The 15,170-nt window shown below is 42.5% G+C and overlaps 1 protein-coding gene across 5 annotated transcripts in view; it reads right to left on the reverse strand.

The window, feature by feature from the left end:
* Nucleotides 1-15,170, reverse strand: part of SPATS2 (spermatogenesis associated serine rich 2) — a 131,306-nt gene that overhangs the window by 45,229 nt on the left and 70,907 nt on the right. For all 5 annotated transcript variants that reach the window (XM_055128050.1, XM_055128049.1, XM_055128054.1 and 2 more), the window contains 3 exons: nucleotides 8,592-8,671; nucleotides 1,864-1,972; nucleotides 724-773 (listed from right to left, as the gene is read on the reverse strand). In XM_055128050.1, coding sequence (XP_054984025.1) covers nucleotides 724-773; nucleotides 1,864-1,972; nucleotides 8,592-8,671 — 239 coding nt within the window. The remainder of the gene's footprint in view (nucleotides 1-723; nucleotides 774-1,863; nucleotides 1,973-8,591; nucleotides 8,672-15,170) is intronic.

Genomic DNA, 15,170 nt, shown 5'->3' on the forward strand with positions numbered 1-15,170 from the left:
CTGTTCTAACAGGAGAAGCCTGCACTGCTGGGCAAAGCTCGATTCCTGGAAACTGCTGGATACAGATCCCATCACAGCTCTATCCTCCCAACAGTGGCATCCTTCCTGAAACCCACCCTTGGAGAGAGAATTATCAGTGGTCTGTTAGGGAAGCTATCATAAACAGATGGCACCTGCAGGCCCTGAGAAATGCCCTTCTGTATCTTTCTGTGACACTGGTGTGATTGCTGCTGTCTCTCTCCAAACCTATTGTCACCAAATTTTTGTGCAGGTAGATGTCCTACCTGCTGATTATCTTTTCAGCCCCACCCTAAGATGCTCTTCTTGTATAACTAATATTAATATTTCCTAATAACTGTACTGTGGCTAAGTTAATGTGCTACCTGTCTCAAACCATATGTAAAAGACTATGTAGTATTCAAAGCACAAGGCTGGGGCTGGAGCAATAGCACAGCGGGTAGGGCATTTGCCTTGCACACGGCCGACCCGGGTTCAAATCCCACCATCCCATAGGGTCCCCTGAGCACCGCCAGGAGTAATTCCTGAGTGTAGAGCCAGGAGTAACCCCTGTGCATGGCCAGATGTGACCAAAAAGCAAAGTACAAGGCTGTGTTCCAATATCACAAAAGCCCTAACTGTGTAAACCAAAGATATGTATCTTTAAAACAGCTTTGCATATTTTTAATATTTCAAAATCATATTATGCTTTAAACAATTAATTACCTTTTTTTTGCCTGTTATGGTCCATTCTTTGAGCACTTCATTTGCACTACCTGTAAAGAGAAACCAATAGTGATAATTTTTTTCCCACTGTGTGGATGAGCAAGCAAGGATTGTGTCCCTGCATTTTATAATTGTTGGAGTATTTCCATAGATCCTGGTTGGAAAAGTTCACTTCATTAAGCACTGCCTGGATTAGCCCTGGTGGTCCCCAGCTCTTACAGAGCCTGGGCAGCACCTGCAACCCGAGCACCATGTGGAAGGCCAAAAACAAGGCCGAAAACAAAGATCAGAGTTCGATCCCTAGCACCACTGAGCACATCCCTGGCGGTCTCCTCTTAACCCTTTCCACTGGTGGGCCCAAGCACCATTGCACTGCCAGGCCCTACCATTGAGGCATCTGGCCCACAAGGGCCTGGTGTTGCTGGGAGTGAATCCCAGGATCCATAAGCACTGACTGGGAATGCTTGCCCTCCCAATATTTTTCTGAAATTCTTATTCATCCCAACACCAATCAAGTCCATCAAAAAACAGATCACATTACTTCTTATATATCATTAGAGAATATTTTAAGGCAGTTCTTCAAGTTTATTTATTACAAATATCATAAAATGCAAGAATAGATCACTTCTAGGGCTGAAAGATATTCTTTAAAAAATAGACTGCTGGGCCAGAGAGACTACACTGGGTGGGGTGCTTGCACTGCTTGCAGCTGACTGAGGTTCAACCCTTGGCACTGCATATGATGCCTCAAACCCCACAAGGAGTGATCCCTGGGTATAAAGCCAGGAATGAGCCCTGTGCATCACCAGGTGTGGCCCCAAAACAAAACAAAACAAAAGTATGTTATATTATCATAATCTGTCATACCATCTATGAAATACCAGATTTCACAGGGGTGGAGAATGTGCAGCCCATGTATCTTATTGGTACATGACAGGACAGACACATCTGTTTTCTCTCCTCTGCCTGCAATTCATCTGCCTATATTATATGGCCTACAAATGATGTTATAAATATCCAAGTGGTGGTTGGCAAGAAAAGAAAAATAAAAACCAAGATTCCCCACCCCTGCTTGTAAAGTCTAAAGAAAGACCAATTTGAAGAAACATAAACCTATTTCCAAAATTGAGCTAGGATTACCTTCCATGAATGCTTGTACTGTTCTGTCCACACAATTATCAAAGTGCTGCAAAACCAGGATGATTTCATTGTTGCTCTTATTGGGAACTATTGCACGCACAGCATTTATCTGGAAAAGATAACGAAGTCATTTAATTCTAACATCATTTGGCAGCTAAGGTCTATTGCATAGAATAGCAAAAGGAGTGACATTTCATTTTGAGAGTGGTGAGGCTTCTGAATGATATCTGAAGGTTTCGGGCTGGACCTGAAGGTGTGGTGCTGCTCAGGAAGCACTAAGGTGTGAGGAGCCTTGAAGGCCATCCTAGCAGTGTCTGAGGGCCTCCTGGGTTACATCCAGTGATGCCTGGAGGTTGCACAGTGCAGGAACCAAACCCACGTTGGGCATCCGGGTAGTCTATGATCCCAGCTGACATATCATTTATTTTTCTGTTTTTGAGTCACATCTGTCAGTGCTCAGCAGTTACTCCTAGCTTGCATTTAGGGAGATTACTCCTGGCTCAGGGTATCATAATTGGTGAAGGAGATTGACCTAAGGTTGGCCACATGCAAGGCAAACCCCCACCCACCATACTACTTCTTTGATCTTGACATATCGTTTCAACTGTATTACTCTTGACTGTCAGTGAGAGTACAGACAATCATCTTCTAGGGGATGACTTACAGATGATGAGAGAGCACATAAAAATTAATTTCAAGGGCCAGAGAGTAAAACCTTGCATGTGGCCAACTCAGGTTCAATCCCTGACACCCATTATGGTCCTCTGAATCCCACCAAAAATGGTTCTTGAATGCAAAGCTAGAAGTAAGCCTGAGCACAGCCAGGTCTAGCCTCAAAACAAAACAAACAAGCATTAGTTTTTTCTGTGAACAGTCAGAGATCGTCTCTATCACATATATCCACCAATTAAATTCATCAATAACTGGGCTTCATTGGGTGACGTCAAACTGCTCTTTGAGACATAAGCACTGGTTTTTTCAATTTCTTCACAAGGTATTTTTTCATTTTTTTACTACAATAATTCTTTATCTCTCTCTCTCTCCCTCCCTCTCCCTCTATTATGGTCTTTGGGTCACACCTTGTGGTACTCAGGGATCCCTGGGGCTCACAGGACTGTATGTCATGCCAGATTAGACATGTGCAATGCAAACCCCCTATCCACTGTGTATCTATTCCATTTCTGTATATAAATTTTGTACCCAGCAATTTTGATTAACTTGCTATTCCTATTTAGTGCTGTTTTTTAAAATGTAGTATATTAGGAGTTGTGGTGCCACAAGCAGGTCAACCTGTACCAACAGGGCGAGTACATCAGCAACCTAATGGTGCCTTCAAGGCTTCCTGATACCCCAAAATTGCCTTTGTGCCTCTGGCCAGACCCCAATCCAGGACCAAGTTTCCCAAGAAATTAAGCAGCCAAAAGGTAAGTATGTGGGAGCCACAGCCATGAACAACTCCCAGCTCAGTTACACAAGCTCATTTATCAGCCTAGCTACAGAGATCCGTAAATCTTGAAAGCCACAGTTAATCTCAGACTGGTGCATGGCTGAACAGCCCAGGGTAAATTGGAGGGGGAACGGGTCGGTGTGGTGCCCACCCCCGCAGAGTCCCTGGCAGCTGCTTGCTCCAACAATCCAAAATTGCCACCATGCCCCCAGCTGGACTCCACCATCTCAGGGTGGACCTCACTGAGATATTAACCTGTTGAAAATTCGGGTATGTGGGTTTTGTGACTGAAATCTCCAAGCTTTCTCAGGGTTGGGATGGGCTACCTCCTCCTACTTCCATGTACTTTCGAAAGCCTCGGCAGTAAACACCCCAAAGCTGCCCACCCAGTTAAAAAAGCTACTCCAGCCTTACCTTCCCGATAAAAATAATGAACGCCCTGAACAAACACAATGACCTCCTAGTACCTGTATTGCAAGCCATAATGCACAAAAGAAGAGAGAGAAAGAAGAAAAATGCCTGCCATAGAGGTAGCTTGTGGGGCGGGGGGAGGGGGTGCTGGGGGATGGTGGGAGGGAAGTGGGAAAAACTGCTGGTGAGAAATGTATACTGGTGGAGGGATGGGTGTTGGATCACTGTATGACAGAAACCCAATCATGACCAGCTTTGCAATGGTCTATCTCATGGTGATTCAATAAATATTTTTTTTAAATGCGGTTTATTATACTGTTTATAAATAACAGCATTTTTGCTTCTTACTGGTCGATCACATCCAACTATGCTTAGGGTTCATTCCTGGCTCAATGCTCAGGAAGTAATCCCAGTGGTGCTCAGGGGGTTATCTGCGCTGCCAAGGATTGTACCAGAGTTGGCTACCTGCAAGGCAAGCACCGATGCCCCGATAACTATATAGTTGGCACTACAGCATTCTTTCTCTTCCTTTCTAATCCTTAAAGTTTCATTTCTTATCTAACTATACAATGTAAAATTGGTTATTAATAGCAAGAAGGCCTCATTGTTTTTGTAAGGATGTGTCAGAAACCAAGATCTACGGCTGGGGAGACATCTCCAGGTACATCTGGGGGTTTCAGGTTTGATTTCCGGCACCTTACTATCCTCTACAAGCACTGGAGGAAACAATCACCAAGCACTGAGTCAAAAAGAGTTCTTGAGCATTGCCAGGTACAGCCTTCCCAAAGAAGGAAAAGCAAACAGAAACCAACAGCCAGAGACTTAGTTCAAGGGTTAAGGCACTTGTTTTGCTCTCATCTCATCCCAGTTTGAATCCCAAGCACCATATATTGTCCTCCCAAGCACTGCCAGTACAGAGCCAGGAACAACGACCCCTGAGTGCCACCTAGTGTGGGCCCAAAACCTGAACCCCTGTGCCAAAAATCAGAGCCAAGATGTTACTGTGACTGGAGTCATTCATTCTAGTCCTCTCAATGAATGGGGCTAAAAGTTCTTTAAAACTGTGGACTTTACAGGTTGAACTCTACAAGAAGAAAACATCGAACCCCATCAGAAAATGGGGTGAAGAAATGAACAGAAACTTTCCCAAGGAAGAGATACGAATGGCCAAAAGGCACATGAAAAAGTGTTCTACATCACTAATCATCAGGGAGATGCAGATCAAAACAACCATGAGATACCACCTCACACCACAGAGACTAGCACACATCCAAAAGAACAAAAGCAACCACTGTTGGAGAGGATGTTGGGAGAAAGGGACCCTTCTACACTGCTGGTGGGAATGCCAACTGGTTCAGCCCTTTCGGAAAACAATATGGACGCTTCTCAAAAAATTAGAAATTGAGCTCCCATTTGACCCAGCAATACCACTGCTGGGAATATATCCCAGAGAAGCAAAAAAGTATAGTCAAAATGACATCTGCACCTGTATGTTCATTGCAGCACTGTTTACAATAGCCAGAATCTGGAAAAAACCCGAATGCCCTAGAACAGATGACTGGTTGAAGAAACTTTGGTACATCTATCCAATGGAATACTAAGCAGCTGTTAGAAAAAATGAGGTCATGAACTTTGCATATAAATGGATCAGCATGGAAAGTATCATGCTAAGTGAAATGAGTCAGAAAGAGAGAGACAGACATAGAAAGATTGCACTCATATGTGGAATATAGAATAACAGAGTAGGAGACTAACACCCAAGACTAGTAGAAATAAGTACCAGGAGGCTGACTCCATGGCTTGGAAGCTGGCTTCACATTCTGGGGAGAAGGCAACTCAGATAGAGAAGGGAACACTAAGTAAAATGTGGTTGGAAGCCATGCGGGGGAAGGGCGATGCGTGCTGAAGGTAGACTAGGGACTGAACACAATGGCCACTCAACATCTTTATTGCAAACCACACACCTAATTAGAGAGAGAGAACAAAAGGGAATACCCTGCCACCACAGTGACAGGGTGGGGTTGGGGAAAGATGGGATTGGGGAGGGTTGGAGGGATGCTGGGTTTATTTGTGGTGGAGAATGGGCACTGGTGAAGGGATGGGTTCTCGAACTTTGTATGAGGGAAACATGAGCACAAAAATGTATAAATCTGTAACTGTACCCTCATGGTGATTCACTTATTAAAAAATAAATTAAAAAAAAACTGTGGGCTTTGTGGCCTCTTCTTTCTATGGGAGCGGCAGCGCAGCAGCGCCCACGTGGCGATTGCCATCTTCCAGACCCCATTAACTAGAGGTACGAGATTGCAGTGACGAGGCATGCAAGAGATCTCGGGAATCGGGGGTGTTACCGGCACGCTCCCCACCCAGACAAGAACCAGAGCAGCCACACACACGAAACAGCTCCTCTGCTCCTTAAAGACTATGATCCTGGAGGGCTACTAATCACTTTTGGCACACAGCGGCTTCTTACAGAAATGCATCTAGACTGTGAACTGAGCTACAATCCCAGGCCGCCGGGGGAGGGGAAAGGTTTTTCTCTCTCAGCCTTGTCTTTCGATGACTTCTGGCAGAAATCTCTCTGGACTTAATTACTTAAATATCAGAAATCAAAAACTCATATCAGAGCTCATATGTTCTTCACTCTCAGCAATGGAAAACAAATTATCAAATGATGCCTTTTTAGCAGGTTTGATTGTTGAGGGAAAATTCTAAATAATAATAGTGAGTTCTCTATTGAAATATCGAATATACTCAAAGTATAGAGAGTAAAGTGAAGATCATTAGCCACTCAGGTGGGGGTTGCACGAGGGGGTATATTGGGGTTCTTGGTGGTGGAACATGTGCACTGGTGAAGGGATGGGGGTTTGATCATTGTGTGACTGAGACTTAAACCTGAAAGCTTTGTAACTTTTTTCACGGTGATTCAATAAAATAAAAATTAAAACTAAAAAAAAAAAAAACAACCAAAAAAACGTTGGCTTTGGTTTCTAGAGAACAGTGGTTGGGGCACTTGCCTTGCACATGGTCAACTCGGATTCTATTCCATATGGTCCCTGAGCCTGCTAAGAGTGGTCCCTGAGCCTAAAGTCAGGGGTAAGCCCTGAGCACTGCCAGGTGTGACCCCAAAACGAATTTTAATGTGGGGGTTGCTCTGGGTCATATTCAGCAGGGCTCAGTGAGTACTCTGGGCACGCATTCAGGGTCACTACTGGTGAGTTTCCTGGGATAGAACAAGGATCGGTTGCATACAAGTTAAGGACCTTATTCACTGTACTATTTCTCCAGCCTCAAGGTTTTGTTTTATCAGAACATGAATAAAAATAAAAACTCTATTGACATCTTCAACTCAAATATACATTTTTGAGATGAGCAAAAAACCTAGGATTGATCAATATAAAATGAACACATTAGGTTAAAGATTCATTGACAACGTTATATTCTGATTATTTATAATGTGAAAGTAGAAGCTGGAGCAATAGTACAGCAGGTAAGGAGGGCACTTGCCTTGCATGTGGCTGACCCGAATTTGATTCCCTGTACCTAATATGGTCCCCTGAGCATCACCAGGAATGATTCCTGAGTACAGAGCCAGGAATAAGCTCTGAGCACTTGGGTGTAGCCCCAAAACCAAAACAAATGAAAATGTGAAGTTATTTCATTATTAAGTTAATGTAAATGGTCTGACTCAATAATCAGCAATATATATTTTTTATTAGAAAAACCACATAAAGCTTTTTTCTCAATGTAGCTTATTAAGGGTTATATTATGGAAAGCAATAATTTCCTCTAAAAGAAATCTTGGAAGCATCTGTTTCTTTTCTTGCTCTGCAATTTCTTTAAAAATTCTCAAGTGAATGAGGAAAATTCTACTTAGATTGCCACATAAGATAAACACTAAACAATAGGAAGAAAATTTATTACAGTATTAATATCAAAATATCTTCATCAGCCCTGACCCCAGGCTGTCTTCACCAGGGCAACTCGGAGGGGGGGCAGGTTGAGTTTCCTTCCCCGACCCAGCAGAACCCCAGCAGCCAACAACCTCTATAACTCAAACCACAGCCATGCTCAAGGCCGCTCTCCACAGGTTCTCCTCACCTACGGGGTGGGGGTGGAAACCTGTAGAAAACTTAAAGTATGCGGGACCCATGACTGAGATCTCCAAGCTTGCTTGGACCAGGACTGGGCCCCCTCCCCCCAGCTCCCCAGCTTTCCAGTAGCTTGGCAGTCACACCCACAAGCTCCTCCCCCGCCCTGCGGGGGCCCCCCCCACCCCACACCATGTAATCTCATCAACAGCCAATAAGAGAGCACCGTAGGCCTTATCCATGAGTTAATCTGCCCTATAATCATATTCTAAATTTCAGAATTCCTGGACCTTTCGTACTCTAGCCCACTGATGTACCAAAAGAGAGGCACACGTTTCTCTGGCTTTCACATACATGTTTGTTATCTCTTATTCAAGGGCTTAATTGGGGTCCAGGATGAAATAAAACAATCTTCACACACTTTCCTCTTATGGTGGTGGGAAGGTGCATGGTGGTGTGACTGGTGTTTGAATATTGAATGTAATAAATTATTGTGAACAACTTTATGAAAATAAATTTTTTAATATGTATTCATCAGAAATTAGAATTACTGTATATGGAAACATGCAAAGAATATAATGTTGGCATTTAATAGGCTCTGACTGCTCAAAAGTTGCTCTGATAAACAGTTACATGATATACAGCAGTATTCTACTTTGTTCTCTAATTTTAATTTTCTTAATGAGTTTGCAGATTTTTATTGTATTGGTGCCTAAATTTTTACTATGACATTCCCATTCCTATGACAATCCCAAGATATCCATCATAACTAGTCATACCTTCTCTTTCATGTTTTCAAAAGTTCCTCCCTGGGCCAGTACAGTATTGGACTGCAAATCAAAAATGAATCCTGATGAATCTGAAAGAAAAAGTACATTCAACATGATCCAAAAATAACATGCAATTTGTTCTCCAAATAAATGGGTGAAAACCAAATGCTTTCTTTCCATAAACTGTTAACAATTAATTTGCTTTTTAGAAAATTCCATATAACTGATAATCATATTTTAATTAAAACTATAAAATTCATTTTGATCTTAATAGAAATTGTCACTTCTTAAGAAAAGGATTAGAGGGCTGGAAGATAGTAAAGGTGTCTGCCTTGTAAGCAGCCAACCTGGTTCGATCACCAACTTTCCATATGGTCCCTTAAGCCCTGCCAGGAATGATCCTTGAGCACAGAGCCAGGAGTAAGTCCTCAGCACCACTAGGTGTGGCCCAATCCCTCCACACAAACATACACACACACAGAGTAGAAAAAAAGAAAAAAACATTAGATACAGCAACTACAGATATTAATTTGTCCTATAATCCTTGTTATCTATCCAATCTTAACATAGAAGATCTGTATATTATACACTATATAGGGGCAAAAACTGTACTCCCAAAGGTTTAAAAGGCTGTAAACCGAAGGTATTTACTATCTCTCTGACCCTGGAAATTATGATTTCAGTATAGCAATTAAAAGAAAAAAGAGGGGCTGGAGCAATAACACAGTGGGTACAGCGTTTGCCTTACACACGGCCAACCCGGGTTTGATTCCCAGCATCCTATGTGGTTCCCTGAGCACTGATAGGAGTAATTCCTGAGTGCAGAGCCAGGAGTAACCCCTGTGCATCGCTGGGTGTGACCCAAAAAGAAAAAAAAAAAAAAGAGCTTCAATGGTTTGTCTGCTCTCTCAAATCTCTCCATTAAAATCTTACTTCTGCTTCTGGGTGGGGGGGCGGGGGGTGGATACTGGGACCATTGGTGGTGGAAAATGGGCACTGGTGGAGGGATGGGTACTTGATCACTGCACGACTGAAACATAATCACGAAAGTTTATAAGTCTGTAACTGTATCTCACAGTGATTCATTAAAAAAAAAAATTCTTACTTCCCAAATTGAACTGGAGCAATAGGACAGCAGGTAGGGTGTTTGCCTTGCATGCGGCCGACCCAGGTTCGATTGATTCCTTCGTCCCTCTCGGAGAGCCTGGCAAACTACCGAGAGTATCTCACCCACACAGCAGCACCTGGCAAGCTACCTGTGGCATATTCAATATGCCAAAAACAAATCTCACAATGGAGATGTCACTGGTGCCTGCTTGAGCAAATCAATGAACAATGGAATAACAGTGCTACAGTGCAGCGCTACTTCCCAAATTATGGCTATAATATTGAGGTCTCTGGAAGGTAAATAGGTCATGCAGAAAGAGCTCTCATGAATGGGAATCATGCTTATATAAGATTCCTGAGAAAAGCCTAGCTCCTGTCATCCTTTGAGGAAACAAGAACCTGTGATCCAGAAAGGAGCTCTCACTCCAGCTTTCAGACTGAGAATCAATTTCTTTTGTTTATAAGCCCTCCAGCCAGAATTCTTTTGTTATAGCAAACTAACCAGAGTAAAAGAGGGGTTACACTGGGGCTGGAGCTTATAGCCCAGCAGGTAGGGCGTTTGCCTTGCATCCGGCCCACCCAGGTTCAATTCCCAGCATCCCATATGGTCCCCTGAGCACCGCCAGGAGTGATTCCTAAGTGCACGAGCCAGGAGTAGGACCTGTGCATTGCCGGGTGTGACCCAAAAAGCAAAAAAAAAAAAGGGGGGGGTTACCAAAAAAAAAAATTGTAATCTCGAAAATTTTATTAGGGGCTGGAGTGATAGCACAGCAGGTAGGACTTTTGCCTTGCATGCAGCAAACCGGGTTCGATTCCCAGCATCCCATATTGTCCCCAGAGCATCACCAGGAGAAATTCCTTGAATGCAGAGTCAGGAGTAACCCCTGTGCATGTGTGACCCAAAAAGAAAAAAAAATTTTTTTTTTTAAATTTACAGTAATAGGGGCTGGAGTGATAGCACAGCGGGTAGGGCGTTTGCCTTGCACTCACTCGGCCAACCCAGGTTCGATCCCCAGCATCCCATATGGTCCCCCGAGCACTGCCAGGAGTAATTCCTGAGTGCAGAGCCAGGAGTATCCCCTGTGCCTCGCTGGGTATGACCCAAAAAGCTTAAAAAAAAAAAAAAGAGGCTAGTTTGAAGGCATGGAACATATGCTTTGTATGTTACGAGGTCTCAAATTTGATCCTTGACATAAAATGCCTCCCAGCTGCTGGTGTGGCCCAAAAAAGCCAGTCTGCCAGGTATTGATGCCAAGCACCAAACCCATCATGTCTGTACTGTGAGGAGTGAGCCCCACACAAGCACTGCTGGAGTCTCTCAGAGTCTCTCTCCCTGTGTATCTATGTAAATTATAAAAAAATTAACTGCAAATTTCAAGGTAAGATTCATTAGACTTTATCATTTATTTTACTTTATCAAAAATTGAACAAATTTCTTAGAATTATTTCAAATATCACACATTCAAATACATTTTGGAAATGTTGTTTACATTATCATTGGCATATTTATAAATACAGCAGGTTGTTATTGATTTTTCTGATGTAAAAAATCAGACAAAAATTTAGACAATGAAAAGATAAAAATACCAGAAATAAGGGCTGGAGAGACAATATAGTGTGTAGGACAGTTGTCTGAATGTGGCCAATTTAGGGTTGAATCTCTGGCATGCCACATGATAACCTAGGCGCCACCAGGAGATCTGGAGAACACCAGGAGTGTTGCCAAAAAACAAAACCAAAAACCAACCAACCAACCAAGCAAGAACAGATGAGAGAGTTAGCAGAGAGGAAAGAAGCTTGCTAGCCTTACATAAGACCAACCCGGGTTCTGTTCCTAAAACCACCCTGGTGGTCCCCTAAGTCCTGCCAGGTGTGATGCCTCAGCAAAGAGTCAGGAATAAGACCTAAACACGGCCTGGTGTGGCCCAAAAACCAAAACTACCACTACTCTCCATTGAAATAAAAACAGAAATAGGGCAGGCTAGACAGTATAGAGGATAGGACACTTGCCTTATATAAGGCCAACCCCAACACCCCATATGGTCCCCTGACCCCCTTCAGGAGTGACCCCCTGAGCACAGGGGGTCCAAGTGAACCAAGGCCTGAGCACTGCCGGCCCAAAAACCAAAACCAAAATGAAAAAAAAAGAAAAGAGATACCAGAAGTATCTGAATTTGATTATCCCATCTATCAAACCAATCTTGCCTACATCTGTGGAACTCTGGGTTTGAATCCTGGCACTACCAAACTAACCTTGAACCCCAATGAGTACCCCAATGAGCTTCAAAATAATTATTCTGTTGATTTATAATTTAACATTAAGAACATACTGTATTGGCACATATGCTGCCGGAGCCCATGTGCTGCTTGCGCCCACATGGCCAAGCATATGCGGTGCCTGAGCACATGTGTCGCCCGCATCTCAGATGTATACTTTCATGTCTAATCCTGGGATGTGTGTGGCTGCTCTCTCCACCCTTGGAGAAGCCCTGGTTCTCTCTTGAGCACGTTACTCTCCACTCTCTCCCATTTTCTCTCCCTCCTTCCCTTCAAAACTGCCAAATAAAAACTGTAATTTCAAAAAAAAAAGAACGTACAATATTAAGTGTTTTATAATAATTTAGTTAAGTTGGTTATATTCACACCTATCCAGATGACTGTTAAAAAAAAAAAAAAGAAAAAGGAGCAATAGTATAGTGTGTAGGGTGCTTGTTTTGCCCAAAGATACCCCTAAGATCCCTGACCACAGAGCTAGAAGTAGGCCCTGAGTACCACCAGGTATTGCCCTAAAAGACAAAAACAATTTAAAAAGTAAAACATGTTTTGGCAAGAATATGTAAATTAGAATCCTTATACATTAATGATAGAATATAAAATGATAGAGCTGCTCTGGAAGGCTGTAGGATAGCTTCCTAAATAATTAAACAGAGAATTCTCATTTCTTACACAACTCAGTAATTCTATTGGTAAGTATATAAACAAAAGAAATGAAAGCAGCAACTTGGAACAAATATTTGTACATCCATTTTATAGCTGCCTTATCATAAAGCCAAAGATTCTGGAAGCAATTGTCTGTTGTCAGGTGAATGGGTAAACACAACAACATTGAGTTGTCAAATTCAGAACAAAAGTTGTATGTCACTTAATAACAGGGATATGTTCTAAGAAATGCATCATTAGTCCTTTTTGTCACTGTGCTACCATGATGGGATATAATTACATGAACCTAGATGGTAGTATATGTAAACAATGGAATATTACTCAGCCTTCAAAAAGGTGATGTTCTACAACATAATGTTCTTACAATGTGGGTGAACCTTGAAGACATTATGCTAAGTGAAATAAGTACAGACAAAAACTGTATGATTCCACTTATATGAGATCCCAAGAGTTGTCAAATTCAGAACAAATTCAGAAAGAATAGGAGTTATCAGGTGCTGAGTGAGAAGGGAAATGGTATGTTGACTATTTGATCAACACAAAGCTTGTTTTGCTGCATGAGAGAATAACAGGAGTACAGTGGCCGGCACTAGTTAGATCCCTAGCACTACATAGTGATTCTCTGAGCACTGTTATGAGTGATCTCTGAGCTCAGAGCCAAGAGTAAGCCCTCAGTATGAAAAGCTGTGGGTCAAACATCTTCCCCCACATACAATTTCAGTTTTAAAAAAATGAGGGAAGTGGAGACAAAGCAACATATAGGCAGCTCTATAGTAAAATTTATAGACTAGGATATTCTAACCAACCATGTAATACAAGGTAAAGAAACATTTGTGATCAACTATGAAATTTGTTAGCTATTTTAATGTTTCAGGGGTTTAAATATCAAATGTGGAGGAATTTTATTGCTGAACAGAATTACAAAAGGGTAATGGAGAGAGGAAAGCAAACTGACATACAAGATAAAGTGAACCAAGAAAAGTACACTATTTATAAATTTACTTTTATCAGAGTAACTCCATAGATTTACTGTACTATCTCTCCAGTCCCAATTTCCAGAATTATTCTGACACAGTCAGATATGGCAGGCAGATTACCTAACAAAATCAGGACTACTAAAAATACAGGAAAATGTATATGACCTCTTCCTTCTCTGGTCTGTTAAGGCTAAAGAGAAAATAAGGAACAATACAAGAAAACACTAGTAATCTATAGGAATCACAGCTAAACCTACTTCCAAATCCTCGGTTACATCCAGAGTTGTTTTTCTCTTATCGAATGGTGGATTCAGAGATTAAGAAACACTTAAAGGGGGCTGGAGCAATAGCACAGCGGGCAGGGTGTTTGCCTTGTACGCAGCCAACCCAGGTTCAATTCCTAGCATCCCATATGGTCCCCCAAACACCACCAGGAGTAATTCCTGAGTGCATGAGCTAGGAGTAACCTCTGTGCATCGCTGGGTGACCCAAAAAGCAAAAAAAAAAAAAAAAAAAAAAAGTTATGCATAGCTATCTCGCTACAAACACATATCACAAATCTAACAGGTTCTCAAATATTTGTACTTTGGGTTGTATTCAAAGACTCTTATTTATCTCACTGTTTTTGACATTGGGCAAAATGTCAAATATACATGTGCTTTATTGTGTATACCAAGACCATGAATGTTAACAGTATTATAAACATATAAACTAAATGATAATATTTTTTAAATGTATGTTGCCCAATAAATAGTACAGATAATCAATGTAAGGCCCACAAGGAAATTCTTTTTTTTTTGCTTTTTGGGTCACACCTGGCAACGCACAGGGGTTACTCCTGGCTCTGCACTCAGGAATTACCCCTGGCTGTGCTCAGGGGACCATATGGGATGCTGGAATTTGAACCCGGGTCGGCCACGTGCAAGGCAAACGCCCTACCCGTTGTGCTATCTCTCCAGCCCCCCCACAAGGAAATTCTTGACAGAAACATTTTTTACCTAATCAGTTAACTACCTCCTGCTTCTGCGCCAGGCCGTCTTCACTGGGGCACCTTGGAAGGGGGGGCGAGTTGAGTTTCCCTCCCTGCCCCAAGCAGAGCCCCAGCAGCTGAAAACCTCCAGAACCCAGTCACAGCCATGCTCAAGGCCATTCTCCACATGATCAGACGAGCCTCACGCATGAAGGAACCGACATAGGAACCCAAGTATGCTGAGATCTCCAAGTCTGCTTGTATCGGGACTGGGCCTCCTTCACCCGGATTCCCCATTTTCCAGTAGCTTGGCAGTCACACCCACTAACTGCCCCTGGTGCCATGTAGTCCTATCAATGACCAAGATCCAGACTGTAAAACAATGCTCCCGGAAGAGAGCGATGCAGAATCTTGCATGGCAGAGCCTGGCATACTACCCGTGGCATATTTGATATTCCAAAAACAGTAACAATAATGGGTCTTATCCCCCTAACCCTGAATGCGACAGTGTTGAGTGAGACGTTACTGGTGCCCACTCAAGCAAATCGGTGAGCAATGGGATGACAGGGATACAATGATACAGTGAACCAATTA

This window comes from Sorex araneus, chromosome 2 (assembly GCF_027595985.1).
Source record: "Sorex araneus isolate mSorAra2 chromosome 2, mSorAra2.pri, whole genome shotgun sequence".
Taxonomy (NCBI): Eukaryota; Metazoa; Chordata; class Mammalia; order Eulipotyphla; family Soricidae; genus Sorex; species Sorex araneus.